Source organism: Myotis yumanensis, unplaced genomic scaffold (genome assembly GCF_028538775.1).
Source record: "Myotis yumanensis isolate MYYU_CA2020_CCGP unplaced genomic scaffold, mMyoYum1.0.hap1 SCAF_3, whole genome shotgun sequence".
NCBI classification, from domain to species: Eukaryota; Metazoa; Chordata; class Mammalia; order Chiroptera; family Vespertilionidae; genus Myotis; species Myotis yumanensis.
Genome location: NW_027223754.1, coordinates 160,146,062 through 160,164,216, shown reverse-complemented (window position 1 = coordinate 160,164,216; position 18,155 = coordinate 160,146,062). Strand labels below are relative to the sequence as shown.

General features: G+C 34.7%; 1 protein-coding gene across 1 annotated transcript; it reads left to right on the top strand.

The window, feature by feature from the left end:
* The first annotated feature begins 12,816 nt into the window (after positions 1-12,816).
* LOC139006409 (olfactory receptor 6C2-like) lies at positions 12,817-13,764 on the top strand. Its single transcript, XM_070408796.1, has one exon. It carries the CDS (start codon positions 12,817-12,819, stop codon positions 13,762-13,764), a length of 948 nt encoding a protein of 315 aa, XP_070264897.1.
* Positions 13,765-18,155: the final 4,391 nt, after the last annotated feature.

Genomic DNA, 18,155 nt, shown 5'->3' with positions numbered 1-18,155 from the left:
CTATTGGGACAAACAGTGACAGTTGATTCGGGTCATTTGAATGTCTACTGTCTGTTTTAATTTGTATGCTCGTTTTGACTCTGTCATATGCTCAATCTTCAGTGGAAGTCATGAGAACTTATTATTTTTGCCTGCTCCCTACTTTACGTTGGAAATATTCTTTTTTACCCAGAGGGACCATAACTTTGATGTAAGGGATTGTTTCTATTGCCAACTTTTTTCTTCCTTGCCAAGTAAGAGAGTTGTGAACTCTTCAGTGATGCCTTTCTCAGGATATTTGCAGATGTGGTTGGGAAAAGTCATTTCATCCCCAACCTTTGCATGTCAGGTGCTGGGGTGCCCGGGTGCTGCCTGGCCTGCGCCCGGGCTCTCTCTCCCTCCGGTCGCCATGGGGATCACGGAAGGCAGGCAGCTGGCACCCCCGCCAGTGGGTGTCGCCTTGCCTGCTCCCCGGCTTTTCGATGGCAATCACTGGCTGGGGGGTGGGCAAAGGTGACCCGCCTTTGCCCGCCCCCCAGCTCTTGCCTGCTGCCTGGGTTTCCGATCACCATTCTTCCATCCTTCCCCTTTCATCTCCCATCATGGCGCATATGCAAATTAAATGCCATCTTTGTTGGTGGTTAACCACCATCTTTCTTGGCAGTTAATTTGCATATCGCCCTGATTAGCCAATGGGAAGCGTAGCAGAGGTACAGTTAATTACCCTTTTTGTCTTTTATTAGATAGGATTTGTTTGAAGTTTTACTAGCTATTTTAGTACGCAAAGATGTTGAGATTGAACTCAAAAATATGAGAAACTAGTGTTGAGCATTAATCCATGGTATACTGTGTGTTTTTTAATTTTCAACTTTAGTTAATATATTGATAAACGTTAGGATTTTGTGTAACGGTGCAAATTATCACTACAGGCTTTTCTGCTCAGTTTTTATCTTTCTCAACCTTAAAGAGAATCAGACTACAGTATGTGGTAGATTTGAAGATAGGGTGGTGGAAAGAAAATACAAGATGCCAATAGGCAATGAGTAATATTTTTAGGGAAAATAAGTGTCAAGGGAGAAAAGGAAAACAAAATGAAACTTTCAGAGAAACATGATATGTGTGTGTGTCGAAGGGAGAGGGTGCTTAGGTAAGAGTAAATTTAAGAAAGAGATTGTATGAAGTGGATTATGCATTAATATTTTCAATGTTTTACTCAAGACATTTAATTAAATTTAATTTTAGCTCTTTCTTCTGACTTTGAGACTTTCTGTATTAGACTTTAGTATCAGTATGAAACTAGACCACATCTAATTTCACTATAGTCCAGTTACATCTAAATGAAATATAAGTAGATATTTTCCTTTTTCGTAATTTAAAATGATGCTTTCATTTACTTTACTATTCTACCTGTTGTGAACTTTTAAAATGCTATCATTTCAGCTGACATAAGTTGGACATCAAGACCTTCTCTAATGATAAGGAATGGTGGGTTGAAAGGTATACAGGAGTTTTTCTTTCTTTTTTATACTGTAAGTAATTTTTATTTTTTTATTACAGTTAATATACAATATTATATTAGTTTCAGGTCTACAACCCAGTGATTAGACATTACATAACTTATTAAATGATCACCCTGATAAATCTAGTAGCCAACAGTTATTACAATATTATTGTCTATATTCCTCATGCTATACGTTACATCTTTGTGACTATTCTATAACTACCAATTGGTACATAGGAGTTTTGATCTCTCTTCTTGATAGAATAATGATTTAGAATTTATAATAAAGTACTCGCATCTATTATTAATGTTTTTAGAAATTCCAAGTCTAGACCCATGTAATTTCTACTTGTTAGCTCTATGCTCTATTTGCTCCCCTTCCCATTCAACAACAACAAAACTCCCACATTACAATTATTTAATTATATCTTGCTTGAATCATGACCCTGCACTCCCTTTTATTGTCTCACCATACTTCCTTTATACCAATCTTACTCCATGAAGTGATCAATTTCCACTTACAAAGAATATCTTTTTACTCTTTTTTTGTAGGTAATCCTCATCAGAGGATATGTTTCCATTGATTTTTAGAAAGCAGAAGAGGAGGGAGAGACAGGGAGAGAGGAACATCAATGTAAGAGAGACACATCAATTGGTTGCCTCTCACACATGCCCCGACCAGGGTTGGGGATTGAGGCTGCAACCATGGTACGTGCCCTTGACCAGAATTGAACCCAGGACTCTTCAGTTTATGGGCCAACACTCTATCTCTGAACCAAGCCAGCAAGGGCCATCTTTTTATTCTTGACCCTAATAGGATAATCAAATATTGGATATCAAGTATCCTTTGTCTTTTCCCTTGGTTCCCATCCAGTAATGATAAAAATAAGATGATATAAATGTGGAGTGAAACTGAGATGAGGATACACAGGGAAATTATCTTCTTTCTGTATTTTAGAAATTCTTTAAAATCTGTGGGCTGATTATGGCTCCCTTTCTTTCTTTAAAAATAAATAATTTTAAGATAAATTCTAAAAGAAAATTCAAAGATGAAACCGATAAAGAAATATAATGGTTTCCCAGCTGGTGTTTCTCAGTGGTTGTGAGGAGATAGAATAAGGGGACTAGGTATAGAGGGACAGAACTACAGCGGCTGGGAGGTGGAGCAAAGCATTCCAGACGCAGGTAAAATATAGCTTACTGACCATGCCCGTTTCTGAGAAAAACCACAGAGATAGATAAAATGACCTAGAACTAGACCCAGCTGGGCAGGGAAAGAAGGGCTCACACGGGAGATATGAGCTTTAGAGAACCCTCCTACACAGCTGGTGGGAATGCGGACTGGTGAAGCTTCTGTGAAAAACAGTATGGAGTTTCCTCAAAAATTAAAAATGGAACTGCCATTTGACCCAGTGATCCCACTTCTAGGAATATATCCTAAAATATCAGAAACACCTGTCAGAAAGGATATATGCACCCCTATGTTCATAGCAGCACAATTTACAATAGCTAAGATTTGGAAACAGCCCAAGTGCCCATCAGCAGATGAGTGGATTAGAAAACTGTGGCACATCTACACAATGGAATACCACGCAGCTGTAAAAAGGAAAGAAATCTTACAATTTGCAGCAACATGGATGGACCTGGAGATCACTCTGCTCAGCAAAATAAGCCAGTCAGAGAAAGATAAGTATCACACGATCTCACTCATTTGTGGAATATAATGAACAACGTAAACTGATGAACAAAAATAGAACCAGAGATATAAAAGCACCAAACAGACTATCAAACCTCAGAGGGAAGGCATGGGAGGGTAGGTGGGTGGGAGGAGCTCAACCAATTAACTTGTATGCATATATGCATAACCCATGAACACAGACAATGAGGTGGTGAAGGCCTGGGGTGTGGAGCAGAGACAGGTTGGGGGAGGTCAACGGGGGGGAAAGGAGACGTATGCAATACTTTCAAGAATAAAAAATTTTTAAATAATTTTAAAAAAGAATAATACACAAGAAAAAAATAAACAAAATAAAATGTATCAATATTACTAAGACAGGCAGTTTGCAGATGACCAATCACAAGGCAGTGAGGCATATTACCAATCCCAAGGATGTTGCTAAGGCAGAATTCTTTGAAAGGACCAATCAGGAGCTAGCAAAGCATGTATCTCTACCCCTAGACAAAAACAGTGCGCTCTGCCTCTAGCTCTCTCTCTCTCTCTCTCTCTCTCTCTCCCCCCCCTCCTCTCTCTCTCTGTCTTGCTGGGTTCCAGGGATGTGCTCCCCTGTACCCAGGTAGCTTATGGCCATGTGGGACTCCACACATGGACTAATAGACTTTAATGAGTTTGGATGCTGTACTACACCCGCTGCAACATGGAGCAGAAGCTCTGGACACTGGCTTACTTTTTACTCTCCTGGAATCCCAGCTGCACCTTTTCCAGGACTGGCTTCTCTCAATAAACTTTGCTTCCACTAACCGTTTTTGTCTGAGACTTCATTCTTTGATTTTGCAAGTCAACAAACTAGGATCAGAACCCCACATTTTGGTTTCAGTTGAATGTCCACCTATGAACCAGGAGGTCACAGTTTGATTCCCAGTCAGGCACATGCCCAGGTTGTGGGCTCAATCCCCAAAAGGGAGCGAGTAGGAGGCAACCAATTGGTGATTCTTTCTCATAATTGATATTTCTATCTTTCTCTCCCTCTCCCTTCATCTTTGAAATCATTAAAAACATATTAAAAAGACATATTAAAAAGAGAAATATAATGGTTGATTTTTAATTAAATGACATTTGAATAACTGCCTAATCATTTTGGGAGAATTCAATATATTCATACCTTATGCCAACAATAATCCAGATAGAATGCAGATGTTAATGTAAATAAAGTAAGTCATAAAATTATTGGAAGAAAATATAGACAAGATTGAGATGAGTAGTGTCTCAAATAATTGCAACAGATTCTGAGATAATATAATAAAATGGAAATATGTCTTACTTCATGTAAATAAAATTTTCTGAATAACACCACCATAAATTATCTTAACTGTTAAATAACAAATCATTCCATAGGATTTGTAACATAATACCTTCAAATATGTAGCATCATGAATATGCAAGTACCTTAGGAAAGGATAAGGAATTACTTTTTTTGCAAAAACAATGAAAGGGTAGTATTATTCTGTTCATAAATAAAGTATAAATTACATTTATTTTCTTTTAATTTTGTTTTATTGCTTAAAGTATTATTTAACATTTGAAAAATTACTATATGTCATTAACAATCAACACAAGTGAACAAAAGAACAAAATATTACTTGGATCATCATTTCAGTAAAGATTTAAGTACACTGATAATACATTTAGATCTTGATGTTATTAATGTATTTTCCAGTCTCCAAAGACACAGTCCCAATTCCTAGGTGCATTAGTTAATTTTGTTTTATTTTTCCATATTAATTATATCTTACATTCATTACTCACTTTGAAGCAGAGTCACTAATGACACTTTTTTTTAACTTAGTTGATATTACCCAATACAAGTTAGCCATATAAAGCATCTTCAATCATATCTGTGATGAAACTTTTTAAGGGAGGTTCTCTGTGTTAACTCATCAACTTTTCAAGAAGCAAAAAGAATTTCTCGTTTTCCTTTGCCTGTTTACTAGTCTTTCCTTCTATCTAGCATTCAGATTATGTAGATATATAGTAGTTCCTTTTTAATTTAGATTAGTATTATAATTCATAATAAGTGTTAGAAATAAATATGTAAACATTGATACAGCGTGTGGATGCATTGTCACTGCTACCTTGGAGTGAACGTTAAGTGAGAAAGCATGACTCGGTAGTATCCACATCGCTACTAACAATTCTTGTTCAATTGTGAGTTCCTCTAGGGAGCTATGAGTAAAACAAAAACTGAAGCCCGAATGAGAGACTAAAGAGTAAGTATGTTCGTATTTCTCAAATTAATGTTTTTCTATTCTGAAATTTGGAAAAATAATTAATATATTTTCTGTCACTCTTCTAAGTGTGCATGGGTGTGTATTTTATAAAATTTGGATAGTTCCTAAAGATATGCACTATTAATTTCATTTTTTGACTGTCATTTTTTTTCAAGAATATTAAATATGGAAACACATGAGGAAGTTTCTATGCCTGTTTTATGTTATTTATGTGGGCAATAAAATAGTCAAATTTGATGGGCACATAATGCAACATCTACTGGTATTGCCCCCATTGCTACCACACACACCTGTTAGTGCGCACAACAATCTCAATTATATAAATACATCTGCTTCAACTTAATGAAATTATGTTTGACATTTTATCCAAAAAATCTTGTCTTTTTAAAAACATAAATACTTTTTTGATGTATAGGCATAGCAAACAAAAATTAATAAGTTACACCTGCAATATAATTAATTTGTCAGGATGCTTGTCAGACATGATTCTGAAGTAAGTGATTAGAAGAACAAAAGGGTTATTTTGCATCCTGCAATAATACCCAGGATTATCAGGGACTTTTGCTAGAAGTTCCAATAGAGCATGAAGAGAAGAAAGGAAGAAAGGAAGGTGGGCTCTGGGGAACAACAATCTTGTGTTTCTCAATTTGGGCTATTGCAGACACTCAATGCTTGTCCTTTCAGATGGTGTCTAGATTCTCTGAATGCTGCTTCTTGTTACATAGGTTCCATCTAAGACAATTTTTGTCAAAGGAAGAGCCTAGGAGCAAAATTTGGTTGAAACTAGCCATCTAATAACACAATTAGCCCTAGCCGGTTTGGCTCAGTGGATAGAGCATTGGCCTGTGAACTGAAGGGTCTTGGGTTCGATTCTGGTTGGGGGCATGTACTTTGGTTGTGGGCACATCCCCAGTGGGAGGTGTGCAAGAGGCAGCTGATCGATGTTTCTCTCTCATCAATGTTTCTGGCTCTCTATTTCTCTCCCTTCCTCTCTGTAAAAAATCAATAAAATATATATATTTTTTAAAAAACACAATTAGCAATTCTTTAAAGAAATGCTAATTCTAGTTTATTTGGACTACAGTCTAAGTAGTTTTCTCTATATACTACCAGTAAGATTGAAAATCATAACCCCACAAAACTAAGGGACATTCTAGAAAAAGGATCAGATAAATATAATACAAAGAAAAATAATCTCATATCTAGACCTTTTTAGCTCATATCTAGACCTTTTTTAAGATGTCATTAACTTATACTTTTTTATATCCCCCTTTTTTCACATGGTCTATATTAGAAAAAATAACAAATAAAAATCCTGTGGGCTTTTTACAATCTGAGTGACTATATTTTATCTTTCAAAAAGTGGTGCCCTGAAGGGTCAGGGAAGTATGATACAAAGTCTTAGATATATATTGAAGAAGTACCTTCAACATTAGTGTAGTATCTTCTAGATGAACCACAGCAATAAACTTCTATCAAGTAGAATCTTGAAAAAAAAGTAAAGAGTATATCCTGATCTTTGTTTATAAATATCTATATGTTTAATTACTATATAGGGAAACTTATATTCCAGGAATTGTGATAAGATCTGAACACTTGGAGTGCGGGAAACGAGTTAAGTCGGCTCGCGTGAATTGCGCGTACTCCGCGGGAGCCGTCTTAACTCGGTTCATATAGATTTGCGGTGGAGTGCGGGAAACGTGTAAACTCGGGCCGATTGTAACTGCGTATTACCAAATATTTGTTTGTTTGCCGTTCACAAAGATACCTACCTGCGTATGCGAACCGTTTCATACCCATTGGGGTAATAGGTATCATAAAAATCCCTGATTTTGCGCGGGAAACCTAAATAATTGCCCGCGCCATCTTATATTTTGGCGGGAAATTCACCCGACACCGTAGTGTGAATATATTATTGAAAACAAGATAGGCCCTGACCTCAAGACTATCACTGTCTAATTGGGTGACAAATAATAAATAAGCAATATGATACCATTCTGGTATGAGGATGAGGGATACAGAAATACATTGGAGATGTATCTAGCCTACTATGGAGGAATTGAGATGGTATCTCAGAACTCATTGTAGACACAGTGAGGAGACAGGAAGTCCAGTTAGAGCATGAATGTTCCATATTGAGTGTGAGAACTTTCCATGTCCTTGCATGTAGATGTATTATTTTATCTTCATTGGTATATCTTCCATTTTATGAATATATCACAATTTAAAAATTGTTTTTATCATTAATGAACATTTTGGTTTTTATGTCTTGAGGTTATTGAGAATAATACTCCTATAAACTTCCTTAAACGTGTGTATATTTAATGTACACATATACACATTTCTATTGGGTAAACATCTAGAATTGTAATTTCCTTTTTATAGATATCTGGACATTCAGCTTAATAAATATATTTTTAAAGTTTTTATATTGTTTATAGGAATGTATACACTAATCTTTAAGATATTAGTTACCCATGCTCTCAAAATAGTTGATATGATTCATCTATTTAATGTTAGTTATTCTGAAGGTTGTGTATTAGTTGTGAATTTAATTTCTTTCTCCCTAAGTACTAAACATCACATTTTCAATATGCTCACTGGCCTTTAGATATATTCTTTTATGAATAAATGTGTCTAATTATTATTATTAGGTTAAGTTTTGTTTTCTTATTAATTTGTAGTAGCATTTTATTTTATTTTATTTTATTATTTTTTTAAATATATTTTTATTGATTTTTTACAGAGAGGAAGGGAGAGAGAGATAGAGAGTTAGAAACATCGATGGGAGAGAAACATCGACCAGCTGCCTCCTGCACACCCCCCACTGGGGACGCTCCCGCAACCCAGGTACATGCCCTTGACCGGAATCAAACCTGGGACCCTTCAGTCCGCAGGCCGACGCTCTATCCACTGAGCCAAACCGGTTTCGGCTGTAGTAGCATTTTATAAATGCAGGTTGTCTTCCTTAAAAGTTGTTGCAGATATCTTCTCCCATTCCTTGACGTATTGTTTAAATCAATTTTATTAAAGTACAACATACATACAATAAAAGGCTTGTTTTTAAGTATAGAATTCCAATGGGTTTTGAAAAATGTCTATATACATCCTTAAAACCACAATGGAATCAAGATATATAAAAAATGCTTGTGCTCCTTCTTAATTCTTCGTAATAGATTGCTTTGTCTTTTCTAGAATTGCATATAAATTAAATTTTCTAGTATTTTGTCTTTATTGTGTATATATTTTCTTTGAAATACTATTTTAGGATTTATCCATGTTTCACACATGAATTTTTTATTCTTTTTATTGCTACATAGCATTCCATGTATAAATATATCACAGTGTTTACTTATTCCCTATGTTTACTTGTATTTCATTCCACTTTTTGTTATTATGAATAAAGTTGCAATTATAAAGTCTTTCTGTGGACATATGTAGTTTTTTCTTTTTGGGTAAATCCTTCACAATGGATTTACCATGTCATATAGTAGGTACATTTTTTATTTTATAAAAAATTATAAAATTAATACTGCAAAACTGTATTTCCAAGTGGTTTCATTATTTTACATTTCTATTAGCAATATATAAAAATCTCAATTGCCTTGTTATCCCACACTTGCTCTTGTTAGTAGATTTAATTTTGACTCTCTTAATGCATGTTTAGTAATATCTTATTTCATTTTAGTTTTCATTTCCTTAATAACTAATGTTGTTGAGCATCTCTTCTTGTGCACATTTGCCACTCATGCATCTTCCTTTGTGAAGTTTATGCTCAAATCTTTGGCCATTTTTTATTGGATTGCTTTTCTTTTATTAGTAAACTTAGAGCCCCCGTGCATGAAATTTGTCCACTCAGGGGGTATGGTCCCTCAGCCTGGCCTGTGCCCTCTTGCAGTCCGGAAGCCCTCGGGGTATGTCCAACAGTCAGACATCCTTAGCGCTGCCACGAAGGCTTCTAGCTGAGCGGTACTCTCCCTGTGGGAGCGCACTGACCACCAGGAGGCAGCTCGTGCATTGAGCATCTGCTATCTGGTGGTCAGTGCACATCATAGCGACCAGCCCTTCCACCATTTGGTCGATTTGCATGTTAGCCTTTTATTATACAGGATTGTGTGTCTACATATACATATATACAGATATATTTTTTTTTTGTATTTTTTGTTGTGAACATATGATATGCATTTACTAATATATATGTATATTTCATACATATATGTGAAATGCATGATCTTTGTCAGATAATATTTTCTAGTATGTATGACTTTTCTAGTACATGACTTTTTCTTTCATATTCTAACACTGTCTTTCAAAAAGAGGGAAAGTAGGGGAGGGTGGGGGTAAGGGGGAGAGATCAACCAAAGGACTTATATGCAAGCATATAGGCCTAACCAATGGACACAGACAACGGAGGGGGGGGGGGGCGGAGTGAGGGCATGAGTGGGGGGAGGGGTGGGGAGTAATGTGGGGATAAGGACACATATGTAATAACTTGATCAATTAAGAAATTTTTTTAAAAAGCAGAGAGTTTTTAATTAGGTCTGTGACCTATTTCAAGTTTTTGTTGTTGTTGTTGTCTCATTTTTATCCTAATGTATATTTTATGGTAGCAGCACCATTTTAAAGACTTAGTTTCCCCTCAATTTGTCTTATGTAACTCTATTTCAGTATACATTGTTCTTTTCCAATGAATTACATATTTATCCTTATCAAAATATCGTTTTTTGTAATTTCTATTACATTGCTATTCTAATTTGTTCAATTTATCCCCAAGTATTTCATGTTTAAATATGCTGTAAATTGCAGTTTAAAAAATTCAAGTTCCAAGTGCTCATTGTTGGTATATATAAATACAATTTCATGTATATATATTGATTATCTATCTTGTGACTTTGCTAAACTCAGTTATCCAAGTAGTTATTTTTTAAATTGCTTGGGATTCTATATCTACCTAATTATACCTTCTACAAGGGAAAACAATTTAACTTCTTTATTTCTAATCACAATGCCACCATTTTTTTCATTTGATTCACTAGGAATATGAGTTATGAAGTAGTCATCATTTCATAGCTCATTTTAGGGAAAAGTTTCCAGTTTTTTTCTTTATATTTGATATTAGCAGAAGTTTTGTTTTGTTTTGTGTTTTGTTTTTTTAAGTAGGTGTCCTTTAACACACTAAGAGAGTTTCCTCTACTTTTGCTTTACTGAAAGATTTTTAGCATAAGTGGATGTTGAATTTCGTCAATTTTTTTTTCTGGAACTATTCAGAAGAAAATACAGTCTCTCTTTTACTGTTATTATGGTGAATAAAATTGACTGCTTTAAAATGTTAAACCAATCTTGAATTCCTAGGATAAATGTCACCTTCTCATGAGGTATTATACTTGCACTGTTATTGCTGAATTTTATTGCTATTTTTAAATATATTTTTATTGATTTTAGAGAGTGAGGAATGGAGAGGGATAGAGAGAAACATTGATAAGAGAGACACATCGATCGGATGCCTTCTCCGCGCTCGCGCGCGCGCCGCGCGCACACACACACACACACACACACACACACACACTGGGGACCAAGCCCATAATGCGGGCATGTGTCCTGACCGGGAATTAAACCCAGGACCTCTTGGTTCATGGGGTGATATCTAACCACTGAGCGACACCAGGCAGACTATTTGCTATTTTTTTATTGAAATTTGAATCTATGTTTATAGATAGTTTTGTTTAGAATTTCTCTCTCTCTCTCTCTCTCTCTCTCTCTCTCTCTTTCTCTCTTTCTCTCTTTCTCTTTTGCAATGTCTTTTTTTTTGATTTTGGTATCGCAGTAGAGATGAAGTGTGCTAATAATTTCTGTTTTCTGAAGAAATCTATCCACTATTATTTTAAGCAGCATACTATCTTAATTATGCTTTCTTTAAAATAAATCTTAATATCCATAGTATGAATTCCACATCATTCTTTATGGTCTTCATATGTGACTTTTAATTTTGGCCCTTCCATTTATATTCATTTTACAATTTTTTAAATCCTCAAAAAATAAGGTGAGTTATGTTCTCTACCCCTGTTGTCTTGAAAAGATTGTGTAAAATTGGTGATGTTTTATGTTTAAATATTTAGTCCTATAAATTTTGCTTTGTTAACTACATGTTCAATTTATTTAATAGTTGAAGCACTATTAGGCTATCTATATTTTCTTGGATGTGTTTGTGGACTTTAAAATTTCATCTGTTTCATTTAAGTTGTCCAAAATATTTGTGTGAGTTGTTCATAGTATCTTCTTATTATCCTTTTAATATCTGAGATCTGGGGTGCAATCTTTCATTTCTGATATTTCTAGTGTATTTTTTCTCCCAGTGTTTTGTTTTGCTTATCAGTTTGGTTATAAGTTTATCAACATTATTAATCATTAAAGAACCAACTTTTAGTTTCACTGACTTTCACTATGGTCTTTTTGTTTCTGATTATTGATTTCTGGTCTTTATCTTTTCTTCCTGCATGTTTTGGGTTATTTCACTCTTTTGTACTAGTTTATTTTTAAAGATTATATACTTTAGTGAAATATTTCTTATTTTCTAATATAAACATTTAACATTATCAATGTGTGTTGTTGTCTATGAATTATAATAAACAAGTGACCATTTCACATGCCTCTTAGATCAATATTTAACCATTGGATCCATTGAAGGTAGAATGTAAAATATATATTACTCTATAAAACCATTTAATCTTCCTCTTCCTATTGTACTTATTATTTATATTATTTTTATATACATTGGAAACTCCACTAGATAATGTTATAATTTTTTATTTCAACAATTTATTGTATGAAAGGATTTGTGTAGAATTGGTGTTTTCACTTATTTTTCAATGTTTGGTAAAAACGTTGATAGAAAAAAAGTAGAGCAATTTATTAGAACAATAGTACAGACATCTATACCTGAAGTTCTCTTTTCAGGATGATTTAAGTGTATATTTGTTTACTTTAACAAATATATGGATATATAGGTTAGATATTTTATCTTGAATTAGCTTTAGTAGGTTAAATCTTTTAAATAGCTAAGTTTATTTAAGTTACAAAATCTACTTTGCAGAGCTTTCCAAAATATTCTATTTGATCATTTTAATGTCTGTATAACCTAAAATTGTGTCATATTTCTAATTCCTGATAAATTTTATGTTTTTCCAGATCACTTTGACAATAGTTTTATCAATGGCATTCATCCTTTCTAAGAAATCAGCTTTTGATTTCATTAATCTCTTAATTTTTGTTCTATTTTTCATTGATTTTTCCTTATGATTTTCTTTCTTCTGTTTAGATGCTGCTTCTCTGGCTTTTTTACATGTAGATTGCCTGTAACGTTAAAGGTAATAATGAGAAATCGCACAACAATAACAAAATTTATCCTGTTGGGACTTACAGAAGATCCACGGTTGCAAGTTCTGATTTTTATATTCTTATTTCTCACCTACATGCTGAGTATTACTGGAAATCTGACCATTATCATTCTGACACTCGTGGATTCTCATCTTAAAACACCTATGTATTTTTTTCTTCGAAATTTCTCTGTCTTAGAAATCTCATTCACAACGGTCTGTATTCCCAGATTCCTGTACAGTATATCAACTGGGGACAATACTATTACTTATAATGCTTGTGCTAGTCAAATATTTTTCATTGGACTCTTTGGGGCCACAGAATTTTTTCTCCTGGCAGCCATGTCCTATGACCGCTATGTGGCCATCTGTAAACCCCTTCATTACATGACCATCATGAACAACAGAGTCTGTACCATCCTTGTCCTCTGCTGCTGGGTCTCTGGGTTAATGATCATCAGCACACCGCTCAGTATGGGCCTCCAGCTGGAATTCTGTGACTCCAATGCCATTGATCATTTTGGCTGTGATGCATCTCCCCTTTTTAAGATTTCATGCTCAGATACATGGTTCATAGAACAAATGGTTATAATCTGTGCAGTGTTAACATTCATTATTACACTCATGGGCGTCATTCTTTCATACATCTATATTATCAGGACAATTCTAAGATTCCCTTCTGTTCAGCAAAGAAAAAAAGCTTTCTCCACTTGTTCTTCTCACATGATTGTTGTTTCCATCACCTATGGCAGCTGTATTTTTATCTACATCAAGCCTTCAGCCAAAGAAGAGGTGGACATCAACAAAGGAGTATCAGTGCTCACTACATCTGTTGCCCCTTTGTTGAACCCCTTCATTTATACCTTGAGGAACAAGCAAGTGAAACAAGCTTTCAATGACACGATTAAAAAAATTGCATTTACCTTACACATAAGAGCACACTAACTTTGAACAATCAAACGGAAATGGAAGATTCATTTTTTAACACTTTTCTGGAAGTCCTAATTAGTTCAATAAGGTTAACCTTTTCATAATCCTTAAAATATTTATTTGTGAACCTACTTGGAACAAATAATTTTGTTCCCTCTTTAATCTGAATCAAAATTGTTTCTATCAATAAAAGAACATGAGAATTTGTTTCCAATGACCAAAATCTTCCTTCATTTCTCATTAAGCTTTTCTAATTATTATTCAAAAAGAACTTATATAACATGTTAAATATAGTATTTACATTTCTTGGGAATGTTTTGCTGAACTTCTTTAATTTACATATGCAAATATGCTGAAAGAAACATTTAAAATACAGAAAGAAATATTTCACCTCTGTTTTAAGGTATTATAAGACAAATTTTAAAATAAAAGAACTCAAATAGAAATATCAAGTAAAATTAAAACATATTGTATCCAAAATAAGAAAATAAAAACCATGAATCTGGAAACAAATATGATATACTAAAGATATAAGCAAGCCAGAATATTTAGAAGATTTACTTAGAAACAAGAAAAATTTAGACCACAGCTCTTTTACAGTAACATGCAAGTATTCATACATGTGTACACACATAAAACAAGATTAAAAAATGAAAGAATTTTGCTTACAGCTCTATCAGAATAACTAGTTTGATCCCATGTTTTCTGCTTTAAATAATCATAAAACTGAATCAACTATGTAAGGAAATTTTTGACAACAAGCAGCTCAAAACTGTAACCCTCTGGAAAAGGGAACTTCAGTAAATGAGTCCATAATTAGCACTAGCTCAGTCCGCATTATGAGTTAGAGACTAAGCACAACATGATTGTCTCTCTAAGTTTTGTTGGCAGAGATCAGGTCAGCTGAAGTGATTAATATCCTCACTCAGATCGGAATTATGTTGAGCTGGGATCTCGGCAGAAGTTCCCCATGGCTCAGTGACTAACTGACATGTAGGACAAGTGTAGTCCTGATTTACCAGAGACTCAGCTGAGATTTCAACAGAAATGCTAGGGGCCATGCAGTCTGTGGGCTTGAAGTTTGGGCCCACCCCAAGTGAAGAGCACAGGCTTCTAACTGGGAAAGTCACTTAGGAGCACCTTAGGAGCAAGGACCACATTCTAGAACATGAGACAGAAAACTAGGGCCTGAGGGTAAAATTCATCCAACACTGGTTATTACTGTAAATAAAATTTAATTGTAACACATTTACTCCCACTCATTTATATATTTTCTATGGCTGATTATAATGGCAGAGTTGAGTAGCTTAACAGGGACCATATAGTCCAGAAACAAAAAAATGTTTAATATTTGGCCTTTTGCAGAAGTTTGTCCATCTCTGGTAGAGAATTAACTTTTCCATTTATACAATTTTGAATCATTTGGGAAGAAATAATGAGAGGTAGGTTGCTATGCAGCTACAGTCTCTTCATCTACCCAACAGTCTTTAGGGAGTAACTCTTAAACGGGTTGAACAGCAAAAAGAGTTCAATGAGTTCATCCCTCTGAAATATCCCCTTTACTTCTTACAAGTACTTCAAAACAAATTTTGAAATAATGTAAATTTTGGGAAGCCTGTCTATTCTGTCCACCTAGGTCTAACTAACATTGAAAGTTGCAACCCATTAGTGTTTTATATTAAATGGGGAATTCCCTTGCTTCTCTATTTAACAGAAAATTTTGTGCAGCCCATTAAATCTTATAAATGAATGTCACCTCAACCTCCCCTAAAAATAACAAACTTATTCTCAGTTCCCAAAGTTGTATATGTGCAATTCAAAATCAAGCCAGAGGAGAACATTCCCTGTAGCTACTGTTGGCCCATCTGCATGATCCTTTATGTGCCACAAATTTAAGTCACTGTCCCTGAAGTTTGGATAGTGCCTCTCAAGTGCTATTTGGCTGAAGGATCACAAGTGCAGTCTGTCCTGCACTCACAAAAAAGTAGCCTTTCATTTTTGGACACAGACACCTCAAGCTGAAGAGACTATCCAATATAAAAATTATATAAGATTAGTTCTTATTAAATTCTGCTGGAAATTTGTAACTTTTTTTTAATGAGAGTACATTTCCTAATTCTTATGTTATCTTTTGTCTCATTTCAAAAAATCACATTTGCCCCTGATATTTAAAGTAGATACTGGAAGTTTCTGTTTTAAAATTCAATATGCTATATCTCAAAGTTAGATAATTTATTAATATGATTAAAAGCTGGCATTTGATTTTCTTTCTTTGATAGAATATTAATCATTTTTATTGTATATTTTAAGAACTAAAATAGACAACAGCAAAAACTAGATTCCTATTTATTTGATTAGTGCCTCAAAGTATTTGCTTTCTTGTGTGGATAGTAAAAACATGTAAATAATAAAAAATCCCTTCATATAGACTACTGGAAAACTTTGTTAATCAAAAGGTTCATTTTAGCTTTGTTATTTTTTCCATAAGTAGGTGTTCTGAATTGATTGTTAATGAGTGAACAACAATCAATTAGATCTATTTAATGCAAAATTTATACTTGTTACAGAAAAATGTCTGTTGGCTAGTTGGAAATGAATCCTGTATTCTCTGACTATAAAGAAGATGGCCATGTGTTACAGAAATTAAAGTAGAATTTGGTACAAGCTTATATTAGCAAATGAAGAGCATAACATAGAGATTTTTTTAAAGAGTAGAAGTCTTAGTAAGCCTTCATTTTATTTACTTCTGATACTCTAAGATTCACCAAATAATTGAAAAGCTGCAAGTAATTCTTTTTTTAATTTTTCCCCTTTATTGATTAAGATATTACAAATGTGTCCTTATCCTCCCAATGTCCCCTCATCCCCCCAATCCTGCCCTCATCCTCACCCCCTGTTGTCCACATCCATCGCTTATGCTTATATGCATGCATACAAGTCCTTTGGTTGATCTCTCCCCCTCACCACCACCCTCCCCTATCTTCCCTCTGAGTTTTGAGCATCTGATAGATGCTTCTCTGTTTCTACATTTATTTTTGTTCATTGGTTTATGTTGTTCATTATAATCCACAAATGAGTGAGAGCATGTGATATTTATCTTTCTCTGACTGACTTATTTCACTTAGCATAATGCTCTTCAGCTCCATCCATGCTGTTGCAAATGGTAGGAGTTCCTTCCTTTTTACAGCAGCATAGTATTCCATTGTGTAGATGTGCCAAAGTTTTTTAATCCATTCATCTGCTGATGGGCACTTAGGCTGATTCCAAATCTTAGCTATTGTCAATTGTGCTGCTATGAACATAGGGGTGCATATATCCTTTCTGATTGGTGTTTCTGGTTTCTTGGGATATATTCCTAGAAGTGGGATCACTGGGTCAAATGAGACTTCCATTTTTAACTTTTTGAGGAAACTCCATACTGTCTTCCATATTGGCTGCACCAGCCTGCATTCCCACCAGCAATGCACTAGTGTTCCTTTTTTTCCGCATCCTATCCAGCACTTGTCCTTTTTTGATTTGTTGATGATATTCATTCTGACAGGTGTGAGGTGGTACTTCATTGTTGTTTTGATTTGCATCTCTTGGATGATTAGTGACTTTGAGCATGTTTTCATATGTCTCTCAGCCTTATGTATGTCCTCTTTCAAAAAGTGTCTATTTAGGTCCATTGCCCATTTTTTGATTGGGTTGTTTATCTTCCTTTTGTTAAGTTGTATGAGTTCCCTGTAAATGTTGGAGACTAAACCTTTATCAGAGATATCATTGGCAAATATGTTCTCTCATGCAGTGGGTTTTCTTGTTTTGTTGATGGTTTCTTTTGCTGTGCAGAAGCTTTTCATTTTGATATATTCCCATTTGTTTTTTTCCCTTTAGTTTCCATTGCCCTAGGGGTTGTGTCAGTGAAGAAATTCCTCCGGCATATATCTGAGATTTTGCTACATGTGGATTTCTCTAAAATTTTTATGGTTTCCCGTCTTACGATTAAGTCCCTTATCCATTTTGAGTTTATTTTTGTGTATGGTGAAAGTTGGTGGTCTAGTTTCATTTTTTTGCATGTGTCTGAACAAATTTTTCAGCACCATTTATTGAAGAAACTGTCTTGACTCCATTGTATGTTCTTGCCTCCTTTGTCAAATATTAATTGGGCATAGTGGTTTGGGTAGATTTCTGGGTTCTCTATTCTAGTCCATTGGTCTATATGTCTGTTCTTGTGCAAGTACCAGGCAGTTTTGAGAACAGTGGCTTTGTAATACAGTTGATATCTGGTATTGAGAACCCTCCTACTTTGTTCTTCTTTCTCAGGATCACAGCAGCTATTCGGGGTTTTTTTTTTTATTCCCGGTGAATTTTTGGAGAGTTTTTTCTAGATCTGTGAAATATGCTGTTGGCATTTTAATGGAGAGTGT